Consider the following 15,635-nt stretch of genomic DNA (forward strand, 5'->3'; position numbering starts at 1 on the left):
ATGTCATATTATTCATTGTATGACTTTTCTAATCATATATGATCATTCAAAAATATCTTCTCACATCAAGTCTTTATCCTTCTATATTTTGCACTAAATCTTTTACTATAGAGATTTGACTTAATTACTTTTATACATAAAGTGACCTAGGTCTGTAAAGAGTCCAGCGTTCACATGAGTCTTCGATTATGTGCATACATGATACATGAATTGCATAGGCCAAACAGCCCCTCAAACTTGCCCTCATTTTTCATTTTGACACTCTAACTCAGCGTTGTTCCATTTTAACCCTTAAACTCTATTTTTTCTGTACCATACTACCATTTAAACACTTATACTAATTTTTATGATTTGTTTTTATTTATGTTCTTCAATTGTAATTTCTTATTTTAAAAAAATATACGTGTGCCTGTTAATTTTCGTAAAAAAATTAAACATTCGCGAATGAACATAAAATTTTTCAAACAATAATATTATTTTTTGAGATTTCTCTGTATTTTTGCATGAAAATAAATTGACGAAAGTTCTTTGATTTTTTTTCTTAAACATTCAATTAAATTAAATAACACTACTTATTTATTTTTTCTTATCATCTAGGCAATCTAAATTTAACGCAAATACTCACTTTTAATTTTTAATATAAATCAATACGAATAAAAAAACTCATCTTCAAAAAGATTTGACTGACTTTGTTAATAACACTACTAAAAAAAGACTCTTGTTCATTGCTAATAACACTACTAAACAATATTAAAACTCGATTGACTTTGTTAGGTTGTCGGTGATTTTAAAGAAAAAAAACGAACACAATTTCGTCGGTTAGTTTTCACACAAAAATACATAATACTCTTAAAAAGAAATTATTATTTTTTAAAAAGAATTATTTTTTGTTAATTTTTAATTTTTTAACTAAAATTAGCTGACACATGTCGATTTGAAATAAGAAGTTGCAATTGAACAAAGAAATCATAAAAATAGTATTTTGTGTTAAAATGATACATAAAAAATGGAATTTAAGGATTAAATGGAACAAGGCTAAGATAAAGTGTCAAAATGAAAAATGCGGACAAGTTAGAGGAGCTGTATATGTGTTTGGCCAATTGCATATTAATAAAATTTTAATTAGAAATGTTTTTTATTCAGTTTTAAAATTCTAAATTTGACTATTTATATAATTATTTAATACTAAAGCTAGTAAGAAAAAAAAAACATCTTTATTTGCTATAGTAAATTTTGATATTAGGATCAAGTAAAATGAAACAATAGCGGTGCGAGTAGTTTCGTTACCAAACCAATTCGTATGGACCAAAATGTTAAAATAAATAAATATTGTTTACTCTATTTTTTGTTTAAAATAAATTGGAGTAGCCCAAATACATCGCTTATTCATCTGTGGGCGCGTAGAGCCTGTCATCAAAAAGAAGCTTCACGAAAGGCAATACGTTTGTCTACTACTTTAGTTCTATTTTTAATATAATGTAGCTTTTGCTACTTTCTTTTTACTCTCGCTTTTTTCTTTTATAATATTTTCCCCTTATCTCTATTTCTTCCTTCTCGAATTTTCCAATTATCTTCCCATCTCTCCTTGTTCCTACCCACCCCACACCCTCTCACCTCTATGTGGCGCCGGAAACTTCTAGAATCACCGAAAATTCCGACGGTCGTCTTTCTGGGAACTCTCTGTAGTTTTGGCTCCAGATCTGCGAGAATAGAATCATCGATCTTCACTAAAGTACGTAGTTTTGGTGTTACTATTATTATATTAGCTGGAAAATGGTTTTTGATGAGTTGAATTCAACACGGACTTGATTAGTTTTTCAGGTGATAAGAAGATATGACTCCACAGCCAATAGACCGGAACAGAGGAGAGACGACGGCTGGTGAAACGCAGAGGTCCGTGCCGACACCGTTTTTAACAAAGACCTACCAGCTCATCGAGGATCAGTCTATTGACGACGTGATCTCTTGGAATGAAGACGGATCTACTTTCATCGTGTGGAATCCGTCGGAGTTTGCTAAAGATTTGCTTCCTAAATATTTTAAACATAATAATTTTTCTAGCTTCGTTAGGCAGCTCAACACCTATGTAAGTTCCTTTTTATCTGAAATCCTAAGATTAGACCTGAGGGATATGGATTAATTTAAGCTTTTCTTCGGTTATGCAGGGATTTCGGAAAGTCGTACCTGATCGATGGGAATTCGCAAACGACAGCTTCCGGAGAGGTGAAAGAGGTCAGTTAATTGATATCCAGCGTAGAAAGGTTGTGACAGCGATTGCTACTCCTTCCGCTGCTACAACAGCGGTGGCGATTGTGGCTGCTCCACCCCCGCCACCACCTCCGCCTGCTCAACCTCCGGTGACGGTATCTACCTCGGATTCCTGTGAAGAGCAAGTTATATCATCAAACTCATCTGCAGGGAGCACAGCGGAGCTTTTAGGAGAAAACGAACGGTTAAGATTGGAGAATTTACAGCTCAACAAAGAGTTGAACAGTATGAAGAAGCTCTGCGGCAATATATACGGTATGATGTCTAATTACGCACAGCCTTCCAGCAGCGGTAATCAATCGGCGGAGAGTAGTTCGCCGGGGTTGAGGCCACTGGATCTGTTACGGACGGAACAGTACTTAGCTGAATCACAGGTGAAGGCGGTAGAGGACGGCGAGAGCCTGGAGGAACCGGAGGCGAGATTATTCGGTTTCTCGATAGGCATGAAGCGTGTTAGGGAAGGGGAAGAAGCAAGGACTTATCATGCTCAGGATTTACAGCTGCAGCAACCTGGAACAACTGATGTTAAATCAGAAGCGTCTGATCAGGAAAGTAACGGTGAAAGTGATGAGAGATCGTGGCTGGTACATTGCGGTGGACGAAATCAAAGAACTTGTAATTGATAGTTTTGTTGATGTGATGAACCTTAATTAGATTATATTAGAGATTATATTAGCTGATCAAAATCGAAAGAGGTGATAATTATGTGGGGAGGGGGACTTAGGGATTATTACTAATCTTGAAGAAGTTTCTTTGGTTGAGATCCTTCTTGATTTATTTTGTTGCAAACTACTACTACTTTCTTTTGTAGCAGTAAATAATTAATCGTTTTCCACTGCTCTCTTTTGAAAGAGCTGACGGGCGGACAACTTTTTGAGAAAATTGTGCAAGCAAAGTACGTTTATATCCTTGGATCCTTTTGTAATTTTGCCACTACAAAGAAAAAAGTTGATCAAAATAGTTTCTTTGAGATAATTTTTATGTTAGCAACTGAAACCCAACGAGAAGGGAATTTATTTAAGACTTGGACTTGCTGTAACACATAAGGGTAAAATAGTATGAAGGAGTAAATTATCATTTGATTTTTTAAGTGGCAAAATAATCTAATTGATTCTTATACTTTGTACGCGTTTGTATTTTGAACCTTTCTACTAAATACTTTATCAACTAAACTCTTAAATTCGTTAAAATACTATATTTTAAACTATTTTCTCATCAGATTAGTATATGTATAATCCAACCTCTTACACGTGTAGTTTCATTTCATTTTTCAATGACACATAAGAAATTAAATATATTTTTTTAAAATTTCTGGAAATTTTTAAATGGTCACATTCTGAAATCTACATATATGCTCACAATTTGAGCATAAATTCAATGTCAAATAGATGAAATTCTTCTTTATTTCACTTGAAATTTCAACTACAAGTTCACTAACACAAATTCAACTAGCCCCAATCACAAATTTAAATTAATTTCACAAACCCATTTGTTGTTCTTCAAGGTTTCTCAAGCTTATTAATGAATTTTTCAAGTTTTCAATACCCACCATTAGCCCTTTACGTTAATCAATATCATACCTCTTTTTTGAATTAATTAACACAAACAATGGTTTCAACTTTTAAAATAAAAAAAAACACTAAAAATTTAGAAAAATGGGGGCTGAAAAAAATATTAAGGGTGGGGTTTTGATTTGTTGCAAAGAGGAGAGTGAGTTGAAGAAGAAGAAAAAGAAAATGTATGACGGGTGATTTTGAAGGAAAAAAAAGAATAGGTATGGTGGGTGATTTTATTGAAGAAATAGAAGAAACTTTAGGTTTAAGGGTGGGAACAATACCGAAGAAGAAGAGAAATTAGGGTGGGGTGGGGGTGGGGGTGGGAGAGGGTTAATGAAAAAAATAATATTTTTAAATATAATATAGTGTATTCACGTACGTGCTTGAAAGCGAGTGTATTCACATATTTTTCCAACTCAACAATATTTATGCCATATAGGTTTGGTCAATGGTCAGAGGGCTTTCAAATATTATGTTTTAATAAGTTTTAGGGTCGAATTGACAAAGTATTGAGTAGAAAAGTTTAGAATACAAAAACATACAAGTATAAGAGTTCATTAGATCATTACGTCTTTTAAAATTGAACAACTACTATTATTGAACCTAGAGAACATATATCGAATATCATTTATCTCATATCCAAATGCCTATTTTAAAGGAAAAAGGAAAAATGTATAAGTTGTTATAACTTCGAATTCATGGCCAAATGCCTATTAAAGAAGAAAGGAAAAATGTATTTTAGTTGTTATAAATTCGAATGTGAATGGTGAATGTCCTTTCGTGACCTTTTTTGGTAATTTATCTATTAAATGAATGGAATACAAGTCTGTCATGTAACTTAAAGAAGATTTTTTGTAACCTATAGTACTATTCTACTATTATCATTTATTTAGTGTGTTTAGTGGTGGCAAATGAGCGAATTGGATCAAATTTGGGCAGGTTGAAAATGGGTCAACATAAAATAAATAATAATTTAATCCGTTCATATTTGATATGGGAAAAAATGGATTCGGTAAAATACTAGTTTACTCATATTTTATCCATATTTTCATGAGTAAATAGTACTCTACTTAAGAATTTAACATGGAGAAAATATCTTAGTTTTTTTTAGATGAAAAATGTTGAAAATGCTTCATTTAGTTTATCATAATAATAATAAAAAAAAATCCCAACTTTTCAATATAAAATAAGTTTATGTAATAACAAGGGGAAAATATTTTTAATTTCAAAGTAAATGAATAGTCGCATTAGGACTAAAACATGCTTAATGCACTTTAAGGCTTAAGCAATGTCAATACTAATACATGATTTGCTTATTTTACACTATTATTTATTATCCAATATAAAATTAAATAAATATAAAAACATAATTATAATTAACAAAAGAAATGTACATTTCAAATATATATTTCGGGAGGGCCATAGACTTCACCTTTTCAATTATAGAGAAAAATAATTAGTTCTATAGAAGAACATAAAAAGAAAGAGAAGTTACAATTTTTTTAGTGATATGATGAATTTTGAGTGAATAAAAGTTAGAAGCTTAACTCATTTGGCTAATCCATATTTTACCCATATTTTTATGGATTGAATATGGGTATCAACCCATATTTTACCCATGTAAAAAGTCACTCACCCAATCCATTAAAATATGGACGGATTGGGTGGGTTACCAAAATATGGGTTCATTTTGCCGGCACTATCGTTTGGTACAAAGTATTATAATGCAGGGATTAGTAATGCATGTATTAGTAATACAAGGATTAGTAATGCAGAGGTTATTTTTATCAAGTGTTTGGTTCATTGCTTCCCACTTAATTTTGGGTTTGGATTAAAACTTTTACAAAAGTTAACTACCAATTATACCCTTGAATTGCTATAGAATTTTCTATTTTATTTAATTGAACCGAGATAGATAACTATAGGAAAATATTATTTTTTTCTTATTACTAAATTTTTAGAGCTCGGATTATCAAAATTCAATTGCTTTGAAATTAAATAATGTTATTACTTTGTTTTTTTTTCTTTTCATAAATGACGTGTTGCTATAATTACAGTGTTGTTCGAAAAAATTCAGGAACACTGAGGATGTTTTCTGTTTTGGTTCATTTTATGATACATGTTATAGTGTGTTATAGACAATCCATTATTTTATTTCTCAGTTTATCCTATTTACAACCCTAGTTATAAAAAAAATAATAGATGGAATTCCGAGTTAATTAGAAATTCCACTTTAACATTTGAGTCCTTCTTAATCTAAATAATTAATTTCTTCGTTGGTGTCACGCCCCAGATTCAAGGGCGCAACTGGCTCCTAATGCCAGAACTCAGGCTCGAGCTGACCCTGCTGAACCATTTGCTAGTAGTGCATGGCAGCCACAAACAGTCAAGAAAACAAATAAGTATATCTTGGCTTAAAATTAAGCCCTCGGCCTGCAAGGTCCCTGTCAACTGATCTATAAAGGAAATAACTACTCCCATGAAATCATATAAATAAATAGCCAATTAGCACAGAAGAAGTCCTAATTGGGCCGTCGAGGCCACCATGATATCTATACCAAAACTAAAAGCAGGTAAATATCAGTACAATACATCAAACAACTTATAAGTTTCAGCAAACCAACATAGGCCAGCATGACCATAACATAGCTATAAACCCCACACACTAGTCTGTAAGCCTCTAAGAGTAGTAAAGATTAGTGGGACAGCCAGCATGGCCATAACATAGCTATAAACCCCATACACTAGTCTGCAAGCCTCTAAGAGTAGTAAAGATTGGTGGGACAGGGCCCCAGCCTACCCATGAGAATATATACAACAAAAGGTAACAAACCTCCCAATTCTGGCAGCTCCGGAGGAAAGGGGCTGACCAACCGGATAAAAGTCAATCCTGCTGATAAGGAGGTCTATTCGGTCGTCTGTCAGGACCTGCATGCATGAATGCAGCTCCCCCAAGACAATGGGGCGTCAGTACAAAATAATGTACAGAGTATGAAAGGTAATAAACTATGATGAGGTATCCTGATATACTGGAATAATCTGATAAATAAGTTAAGGATAAAATAATTGTACTGACCTGCTTCTAAATTTAAATTTATCAAAAATAATAAAACAACAACCTAACCAAGCCCCCACAAGCTCGGCAGGTACAAACAGCACACAAGACCACCTACTCAGGCCCCCATAAGCCCAGAAGGTGCCAATCAGCCTGTATACCCCTATCGGTAGTCTCCTAGCCCCGCAGGCAGTCACATAGCCCTCTTAGGCATCAACATAGCTTATAGACAACTCATAGCCCTCTTAGGCAACGACATGGTCCTGTAGGAAGCATATAACCTTCTTAGGCGTCAATATATATCCCTGTAGGCAACTCATAGCCCTTCTAGGCATCAATATAGCCCCGTAGGCAACTCATAGCCGTTTTAGGCATCCATATAGCCCTGTAGGCAGAACATAACCCTGCTAGACATAGATCACATTCCTGCAGCTAACCACAATAGCCCAAAGGCAACAATAACAATCCAACAGCTAAAATGAGCAATTTAGTTATAGGTAACCTATACAAATAGCCTCTAAGTTGTGTCCAACATACGAATGCTACTACTGAATAAGAATCTCTATAAGAGAGGATTATGTGCACTCGAGCAGCCAACAATCAACAATAATGGCTACAAGTATAAAAACGATAACAACTCAATTACATTGCTCCTAAGCATTAAGGAAACATGCCATAGGAAGAGAATAGCCTTAACATACCTTTTTCGCTAAATTCACGTGGCCTAACGACTTTAACTCATAATTCCCTCGATACTATAACAAGGTAGGACCATAATCAACACACAAAAATAAAAGATACCCTGACAATATGATAAAAGATATGTATTTCCATCGCAAATTGATGTTTGCTGCTTATAAAAACTAAAGTCGATGAAAGAAGGATCTTACCTCGATCTTAGGTTCGTAATTCACCTCAAAACCTTCAAATATATTCAAACCCCTGCTGTCCCAACACTAAAGTGTGATATGCTACGCAATTGATAAAACAAATTATACCACGATGATGAGCCCAACGCGTAGAACAACTTTTGTCAAGGACTTAAGTCGAGAAAATATATACTTCACTTGATCCTAGAAATGAGTTTTTCTAATTTCTCTGGTTTTTAGCTTAAAAATGAAGAAAAATGTCGAAGGAGTAGATATATGTAACATTCCACCGACTTAGGGCCCCACCTCACGTGCCTGCTTGCGCAGTCCCATGAAAATGTAAATATCTCTCTATTCTGAAGTCGTATGAACGAACGGTTTGATGCGTTGGAAACTAGACTCGTAGACCTTCGATTTGATAGCTTGCAGGGACCATAACTCTTAATAGAATGGGAGAAAACGTCTGAGACATTTGACTCAAATTTCAGACAGATCTTTAAAAAAAAATTTACGGTAACTTTTGCCAACTTTTATTTTGCCACTTACCTAACTTCAAAACTTGAGATACAACACTTGAACACTTAAAATATCACATAACACATCATTTTTAATTTATTACTCACCCTCCTTGTCTTTCCACGAAGATACAAGTTAATTTAGACGTTTTGAAAAGTCGGGATGTTACAGTTGGGTCCATAATTTTATTACATACAAAATAATTTCTTTGGCCTAATTATCCTATATTTGAAGTTAAATTTAATTGAGTGATTTATTGATAGAAATATCTAAGTTGAGTGAGTTTATCGACACAAAACAAAGTTCAATGTGACTTTACTTGATAAATTCTCAAAGTTGAATAATCTTTTGAGCAATAAACAACTCTTCTAAAATAATAAATTTTGTAAGCTAAATTATTTAAATAAATTTACTAATATAAATATAAAATATAAAATCAAGAAAATAAATAAAATGATTAAAAGAATTTGAGGGATATTTTTGACTTTACATAGAGAATCCCATGGTATTAAAACCTATGTATTACTAATACCACCAAATGAGAGGTATTAGTAATACATCATATAATACCATGTATGTTGTATAACTAATTCATGAATTAGTTATGCATGGATCAAAATTCCTACCAAATAGTACTAAATAATACCATACATAATACATGGACTATTTCTTCTAATACTCCCTACCAAACGACCCCTTAAGTGTGTTATATATAAAGTTTCAACAATGAATTAGGCTTAACGATTGTTATGATCGATGTAATTTAATTGAGTATGCTATACGAGGGAAATATTAGGCTTATATAAATATTTATTTACTTGTTTGTCTCGATTATTGAAAATTTAGTCCTTTTTGTTAACATTGGAAATACAATTTTTTTTTTTCGTTTTCATTTTATAAATGGCAGTGCCTATGTTTTCTTTGTTTAATTACTCTTTCTTAATTATTAGTAATATTTTCTTAATTATTTATTACTATTTGTTAATTATTTATTCTTTGTTTGTTTAATTGTTTATTCTTTTGTTTAATTATTATTTCCAAAGTATGTAGGTCTGTAGCTATTATTAATGTGTTATTTAGCCATTTAACATTAACGTTCATTTGCTAGATTGTTTATTATAATATAGTTAAACACATAATTAATTGAAAGACTATTATTTAGTTAATTAATTTAGGGTGAGCCCATTTATTTTATTTTATTTGTTTTGCATATGATACATGGTAAATGGTAACTATGAATTAGTTAAAAATGATTAATTAAATTAATCACTCAAAATCCAACCAAATATATTCATTTAAAACCTCTGGGACTGACCTATTTCTGAAAAGAGATGGATATTGGGATTGATAAGTGATTTTGATGCTCTCTGTTCATTTTTACTTATCCTCTGTACTATTTGGAATGTTTAGTAATATTTGTTCACTTTATAAAATCAATAAATAATTTATTATTTTATATCTATTTTATCTTTGTTATTAAATACTATTGATTTTTCAATGTTTAAATGACTTATATTAAATAAAAGTGTTTTGGTAAAATTATCCGTATCATTTAGTGCTTTTGAATCCTTATGTCAAGTCAATAATTGATAACTATTATTGAATAGAGAAGTATTGTCCTTATTAAATTTGGCTCAAAATCATAGTGTAAAGAGATCTTGTATGCCTAACGTCTCACGTGGGATCAATGGCGTAGCTATATGGTTGTCAGGGTGTCCAACTGGACATCTTTTGTCGAAAAATATATCGTATATACAAATAAAATGATACACAAAATGATTAAATAACATATTTTGAATACTTTTAACACAATAAGTTGTTATAGATTAGTGATTTCAGATCCTTGGAAAGAGATAGTGTTCATGTGTTTGAATAGCTAGCAGGATTCATTAATTTTGTCCGGTAAGGTGACTAATTTGTACGTATATTAGCATACTTTTTATCTTAATTACGCGATATGTTTTTATTCGATTCATAAAATAATGGCATCTTTAACTTTTAATTATTTTTAATATAATACTAATTAATTACATTAATATTTATAACTTATTTTAAACAACTTATTTTAAAGCATCTTCCTATTGTTTTAAACTTTGTAATTAATTAAATATCATATCATCACATAAATAAGAACAAAGAGAGTAATATTATTCAATAGGAGCATAACATTTATAGTTTTGATTAAGAATTCAAGTTCATTTAAAGTAGAAAACTTAGATGTGACATTTTTTCCAACAAATATAGCGACATACCTATTGTAATTTCACAAGTGAAGTGGAGAGAAGATAGAGTAGGCATATTTAGTTTTGTCTTGTTCAATGCTACCCAATAAGGATGACTGAGTTAGTGCACCGTGCATCATGTGATATTTTATACTACTTTTGTTTCATTTTATGTGAGGCATGTGATATTTTATACTTCTTTTGTTTTATTTTATGTGAGGTAGTTTGACTCGGTACGGAATTTAAGAAAGAAAGGAAGACTTTTAAAATTTGTGATCCAAAATGAATGATAGAAATTTGTGTAGCTGTAAATCATTTCATTAAGGGTAAAATAGACATTTTATAGTTAAATTGTTACTTAATATATAAGTGTGTCATTCTTTTTGGGACTGACTAAAAAGGAAAGTAAGTCACATAAATTGGGACAGGGGAGTAATTAATTGAGCTTGTTACATCAGATTTGCATATTTAGCCAGTGTGGGTTACAAAGAAGAGCAAATTTATTTGATGTGTACCTAAAGAATAACGATTGCGAATTACCCGAGTTTCTATTAGTATAATGCATAATTTAGCCCTGCATTAATCAAATGCCATCACAATTCACAATAGAGGACCACAGTTCACAAGTCTTAAACATTTTATACTAGACTTCAGAGTTGAACATATGTGAATTATGCATTTTCCCAGCATGGAGACCAAAGTAATTAATTTGAACATAAAACAAACCTTCAGAGTTTACACAATAAAAGATGGATGTAAATGCTTATAATTTACTAATAATAATCATCAAGATCTTTGAGGTTTCTCCAACAATGCAGAAAAATAAACTTCATCTTTAGACTTGGGAGAAATAGCCCACTTGTGTTTTTTGTATCTGAATTGCAAGAACATGTACATGAAGTCATCAATATCCCTCCTATTACAAAAGAATCGATCGATCCATAACAATCCTCCTGGTCTTAAAACGCGATCCCAATCAAAAAGGATGAAATCCAATAGCTGCAGATCAATCCAACCATCCATTAGTCCTATCGTATGGATCAAATCCATCGTGTTATCAAAAAAAGGTAGACGTTGGTTCAATGTCACGTATAACGGCACGAGACCCCTTAGTGCTATTGTCTCGCTGAATGGAGACTCGAGATTCATGGCAGTTGAGATGATTGTCACATTATGTTCTCTCATTCTTGCAGCAAAAGTCCCCGTCCCAACGCCATAATCAAGCCCAATTCTGATCTCCCCTGCCTTAATTCCCAAAACATCTTTGATCAAGAAATCCACAGGAACAGAGGAGTTTGTTACCCATTTTACCTTTTCCTTGTCCATTTCAAACCCTTTTTTCGAGTTCTTTCTCAATAAACACTCGAAATTCCTGCACTTGTAATTGCTCCATCGAATATTTCTACCATCTGGGATTGTCCAAAGGGACTTGTCAATAGGGTAAGGCTTCTTATAAAGCTTAGATGCCCTCGCCAAACATCTCCTCCTAGGCAAAGGATCACAACCATTTAACATTAGCTTTTGAGCCAAATTCCAATCATCTTTACAATATGATCCAATTTCGTAATCCATATATTCTTCCAACTCTTTCTTCATCAAAACACACGCATGCCCTATCGTGTTATAAATCATCGGTGTACCATAGACATTAACATTTCCATTTCTATTCACCTTAGGTGTTATATACTTCCTGATCTCCTCAATCACAAACGTATTAATCAAAGGATCTTCTTTAACACTTCCAATTCCTTCAACTCTTGGCAACCTAATTTGCCTAAGGGCAATTTGCGCGGAAGACAGAGGCCTAATCACATCTTCTTCTAACAATCTCTTGTACTCCAATCTCGAAATGTTGCTACTAGACAACTCGTCAACTTTAGCTTTGTCCATCTGCTTTACTATCAATTCTAGCTTGTCTTGTAGAGTTTCCATCTTATTAAGAACTTCATCAACACGAGCAGATAATGATCTAATGTCAAAACCATCATACACGCCATAGAAATGGCGACATATATCTTCATTATGCATGAAAAATCCAACAGAATAGAAGCTAAATAAAGTCGAAAGACTTACAAATATAACAAGCCCCCCTAGCAGAAGTTGAAATGAACTCATAATCCTTACTAATCTACATTTTCGAAAATTCAAATTATAAGGCTTATTCCCCATCCTCAATGACTAACAATTAAACCAAAAACAGAACTATGTATTATAAAATAATTCAAAATGTTATGATATATATAGTTCGAAAAAATTCCTATAGAGAATAGCATCCATACAAGAAAATCAAGATGCTACTCGAAAAAATTGAAATTAGTTACGAACTTCGTTGTCAATTGTTCAATATTTTTTGGGAGAAAGGGATTATGAAAATATATAAGTGTGATAGAACCCAAAAAGTTGTTTAACTTTTTGGGGTTAATTTGTTAAAATGAAGTTAAGAGCTGGAAAATCGTGAACTGGAAGCATACTAGCTGGGCCATGTTCAATTTGACCTTGATGTGTATAATCAAAGGGGTGATATTTTTTTTGCTATTATCTACATTATTGACAGTTGAGAACAGGCATATAAGTTTTTCCAAAATTTAAAAAAGTGTTTAATAAGAACATTTTATCATGTGTGTGTCTACATAAATTTTTTTTTTAAGAAGTTATCAATTTATTCGTCCTAAATACAATCACAACCAAAAAAAAGAAGAAGATAAAGAGTGATTACATGTGTCTTGGCATATACACAACATTAAATGAGGTCCATCTTGTACTAATAGAGGTGGAATGTCTCCCAAAAACAAAAAACCTATAAGTAGTGTAGGAATAGAATTCATTCTTCAGGTTCCTTAATCAGAGGTCTCAAGTCTGAGTCTTTCTGGGTATGAAATTACCTTTGTTAGGAACCATTTTACCCCAATATAGGATTTTCCGGCGTGAATCCCAAGAATTGATTCTTGTAGATGGCTCAAAGGTGTACATAATTTATTTATGGAGACCAACTTTGGGAGTGACTTAAGGAAGCTAACTTGTTGACAACTTCATTTGCTTCCCTAAACTAGTGCTTCAGTAGATAGGAATTTTAATTTGTTTGCTATACTGAGATATTCCTATTTAGAAAAATTGACACACAAGATTTATTTTTTTGTTGGTTTGTTGGCAACTATTCTATAATACTGTCAAAATGTCAAAGGACAATTAATTTTTGCAATTAGAATTAAGTTGGTCACTACTGGTAGCTAAAGTAGATTTTTAAGCTTATAAGATGGACTTTAGCCTTCATGGAGTATTTTCTAAGCCCAAAGAATTAGCATAGCATATGGGCTTGTATATGACTCATTAGTTCAACCCATGATTACAAATTAAATGAAATAGGGGGAGTAAATTAAGAGGAACTTTCGCATATAGCCACTCAAAAATAGCTTAATCACGCTCCATAGCTATAGTTTGCTAATTACGATTTGTAGCTATATGTTATAGGGAGGAGAGTGGTGAGCGAGAGGGAGAGATGTGAATTGTATATGTATATCGGTTAGATAATTGTAAATATGTAACTGGTATCCATATGTATTTGTATATCTGGCGAGCGAGATAGAGAGAGGCGAGCGAGATTGGGAGAGGAGGAGAGAGGCGATCGAGAGAGGACAATAATTTGTATAATTCGCATCTTGTTTGTATAATTCGCTGGTACGTTTATATAATTAGCGTGTTTTTGTATAATTGAGTAATATAAAGTCTGGAATTTCTACAAATATGATAAAACTCGAAATAACGAATTAATACAAATATAAACATATGAACTTTAAATAGTTATATAAATTATGTTATACAAAATTTAAAAACTACAAGTTTATATAAACTTTAAAAATTTATACACAAAAAGATTGAAAGTATATGGTGATAAAACTAAAAAACCAAAGGAAATCGTCATATACAAATACAAACCATCGTATACAAATACAAATCAAACGAAGAATTGTTAGTTGCGAATTATACAAATGTGGTGAATTATACAAAACGTGGCTAATTATACAAACTCGAAGTTAGAACACAATTAATGGTTAATGTTAGTCGCGAGTGGTATTTGAGAAAAGTATAGAAACAATTCCCTCATCCCAACTCAGCTTCTCTCTCCGATACAGGTAGCAAACTATAGCTATGATGACTAATTAAGTAATACAAGTTTGCTTAAGCGCATAATTTTCCCATAAATTAAATTTGATTGTTTTTCTCTCATTATGTCTTTTGATATACTCTATCTAGTAAATATTAAGTGAATTATTTGGGTATGAGATATTCCTTCAGGAAAATATTTAAAGACATACTATTACTCTTATGATTATCCTCAAACTATATATTATACTAAAAAAATGTAAAGTAGTTAAGAATCTCATTAAAATGAAGGGTAAATATAGAAAAGTCATAAAATTTCTCTAACTTTGAATAGTTCACTTATTTTGAACTATGGAAAGAGTCTTAACAATTCACTTAATATGGACTAGAGGTTAAATATTTACTTTTTTTTGAGGTGTTTGTAGTCCTCAAGAACCATTTTTATTAAGAATAAAATGAAAAAATAACAATTAATTATATGTTTAATTTCTAAAACTGACAAATAATTTGATATAATTGTTTTCTAAAATCACGACAGCTAATTTGTGATAGTGAGTAGGAGAAAATGGCTAAGGCCTAGAGCAGTCAATAGCTATAAATAGGACACAACTTGTGTATATTCTACTATTATATAAGAGGGAGTTTATGATGGGACATTGTAATGTCCAATCATAAACTCCCCATATAATATATAATATATAATATAATAAATCATTTTTTCTACTATATAATATATATTTATTTTTCTACTATAAGGGAGTTTATATAATATATATAATAATATAATATAATAAATCATTTACAAATGACTTAAAATATTTCATATTTAAAGGATATATAATAAAATAGGTTCACTCTCAAAATTCTATCTGGATCACATATATTGGAACAGAAAAAACAACATATATCATTTTAAAATTACCGAAAAAGTATTATAAATAATAATAATTAACAACTTAAAATATCTTAAAGACATTTTAAAAGGGTTAATTTTGTAATTCTACTATTATATAAGAGGGAGTTTATGATGGGACATTCTATGTGTCCC

The 15,635-nt window shown here is 31.8% G+C and overlaps 2 protein-coding genes across 3 annotated transcripts; one reads left to right on the forward strand and one right to left on the reverse strand.

Annotated features, from left to right (window-relative positions):
- The first annotated feature begins 1,475 nt into the window (after positions 1-1,475).
- LOC125860399 (heat stress transcription factor B-2a-like) lies at positions 1,476-3,243 on the forward strand. 2 transcript variants are annotated; one of them, XM_049540348.1, is made up of 3 exons: positions 1,476-1,732; positions 1,814-2,086; positions 2,166-3,243. In XM_049540348.1, the coding sequence occupies exons 2-3, from the start codon at positions 1,835-1,837 to the stop codon at positions 2,889-2,891; spliced, it is 978 nt and encodes a 325-aa protein (XP_049396305.1). In that variant the 5' UTR covers positions 1,476-1,732; positions 1,814-1,834; the 3' UTR covers positions 2,892-3,243. The 2 variants fall into 2 exon arrangements, with proteins under 2 accessions (XP_049396305.1, XP_049396306.1); XM_049540349.1 differs by having other exon boundaries at positions 1,822-2,086.
- Positions 3,244-11,272: 8,029 nt separating this feature from the next.
- On the reverse strand, positions 11,273-12,655 carry LOC125860465 (probable methyltransferase At1g29790). Its single transcript, XM_049540428.1, has one exon. The coding sequence runs from the start codon at positions 12,653-12,655 to the stop codon at positions 11,273-11,275; it is 1,383 nt and encodes a 460-aa protein (XP_049396385.1).
- Positions 12,656-15,635: the final 2,980 nt, after the last annotated feature.

This window comes from Solanum stenotomum, chromosome 3 (genome assembly GCF_019186545.1).
Source record: "Solanum stenotomum isolate F172 chromosome 3, ASM1918654v1, whole genome shotgun sequence".
Taxonomy (NCBI): Eukaryota; Viridiplantae; Streptophyta; class Magnoliopsida; order Solanales; family Solanaceae; genus Solanum; species Solanum stenotomum.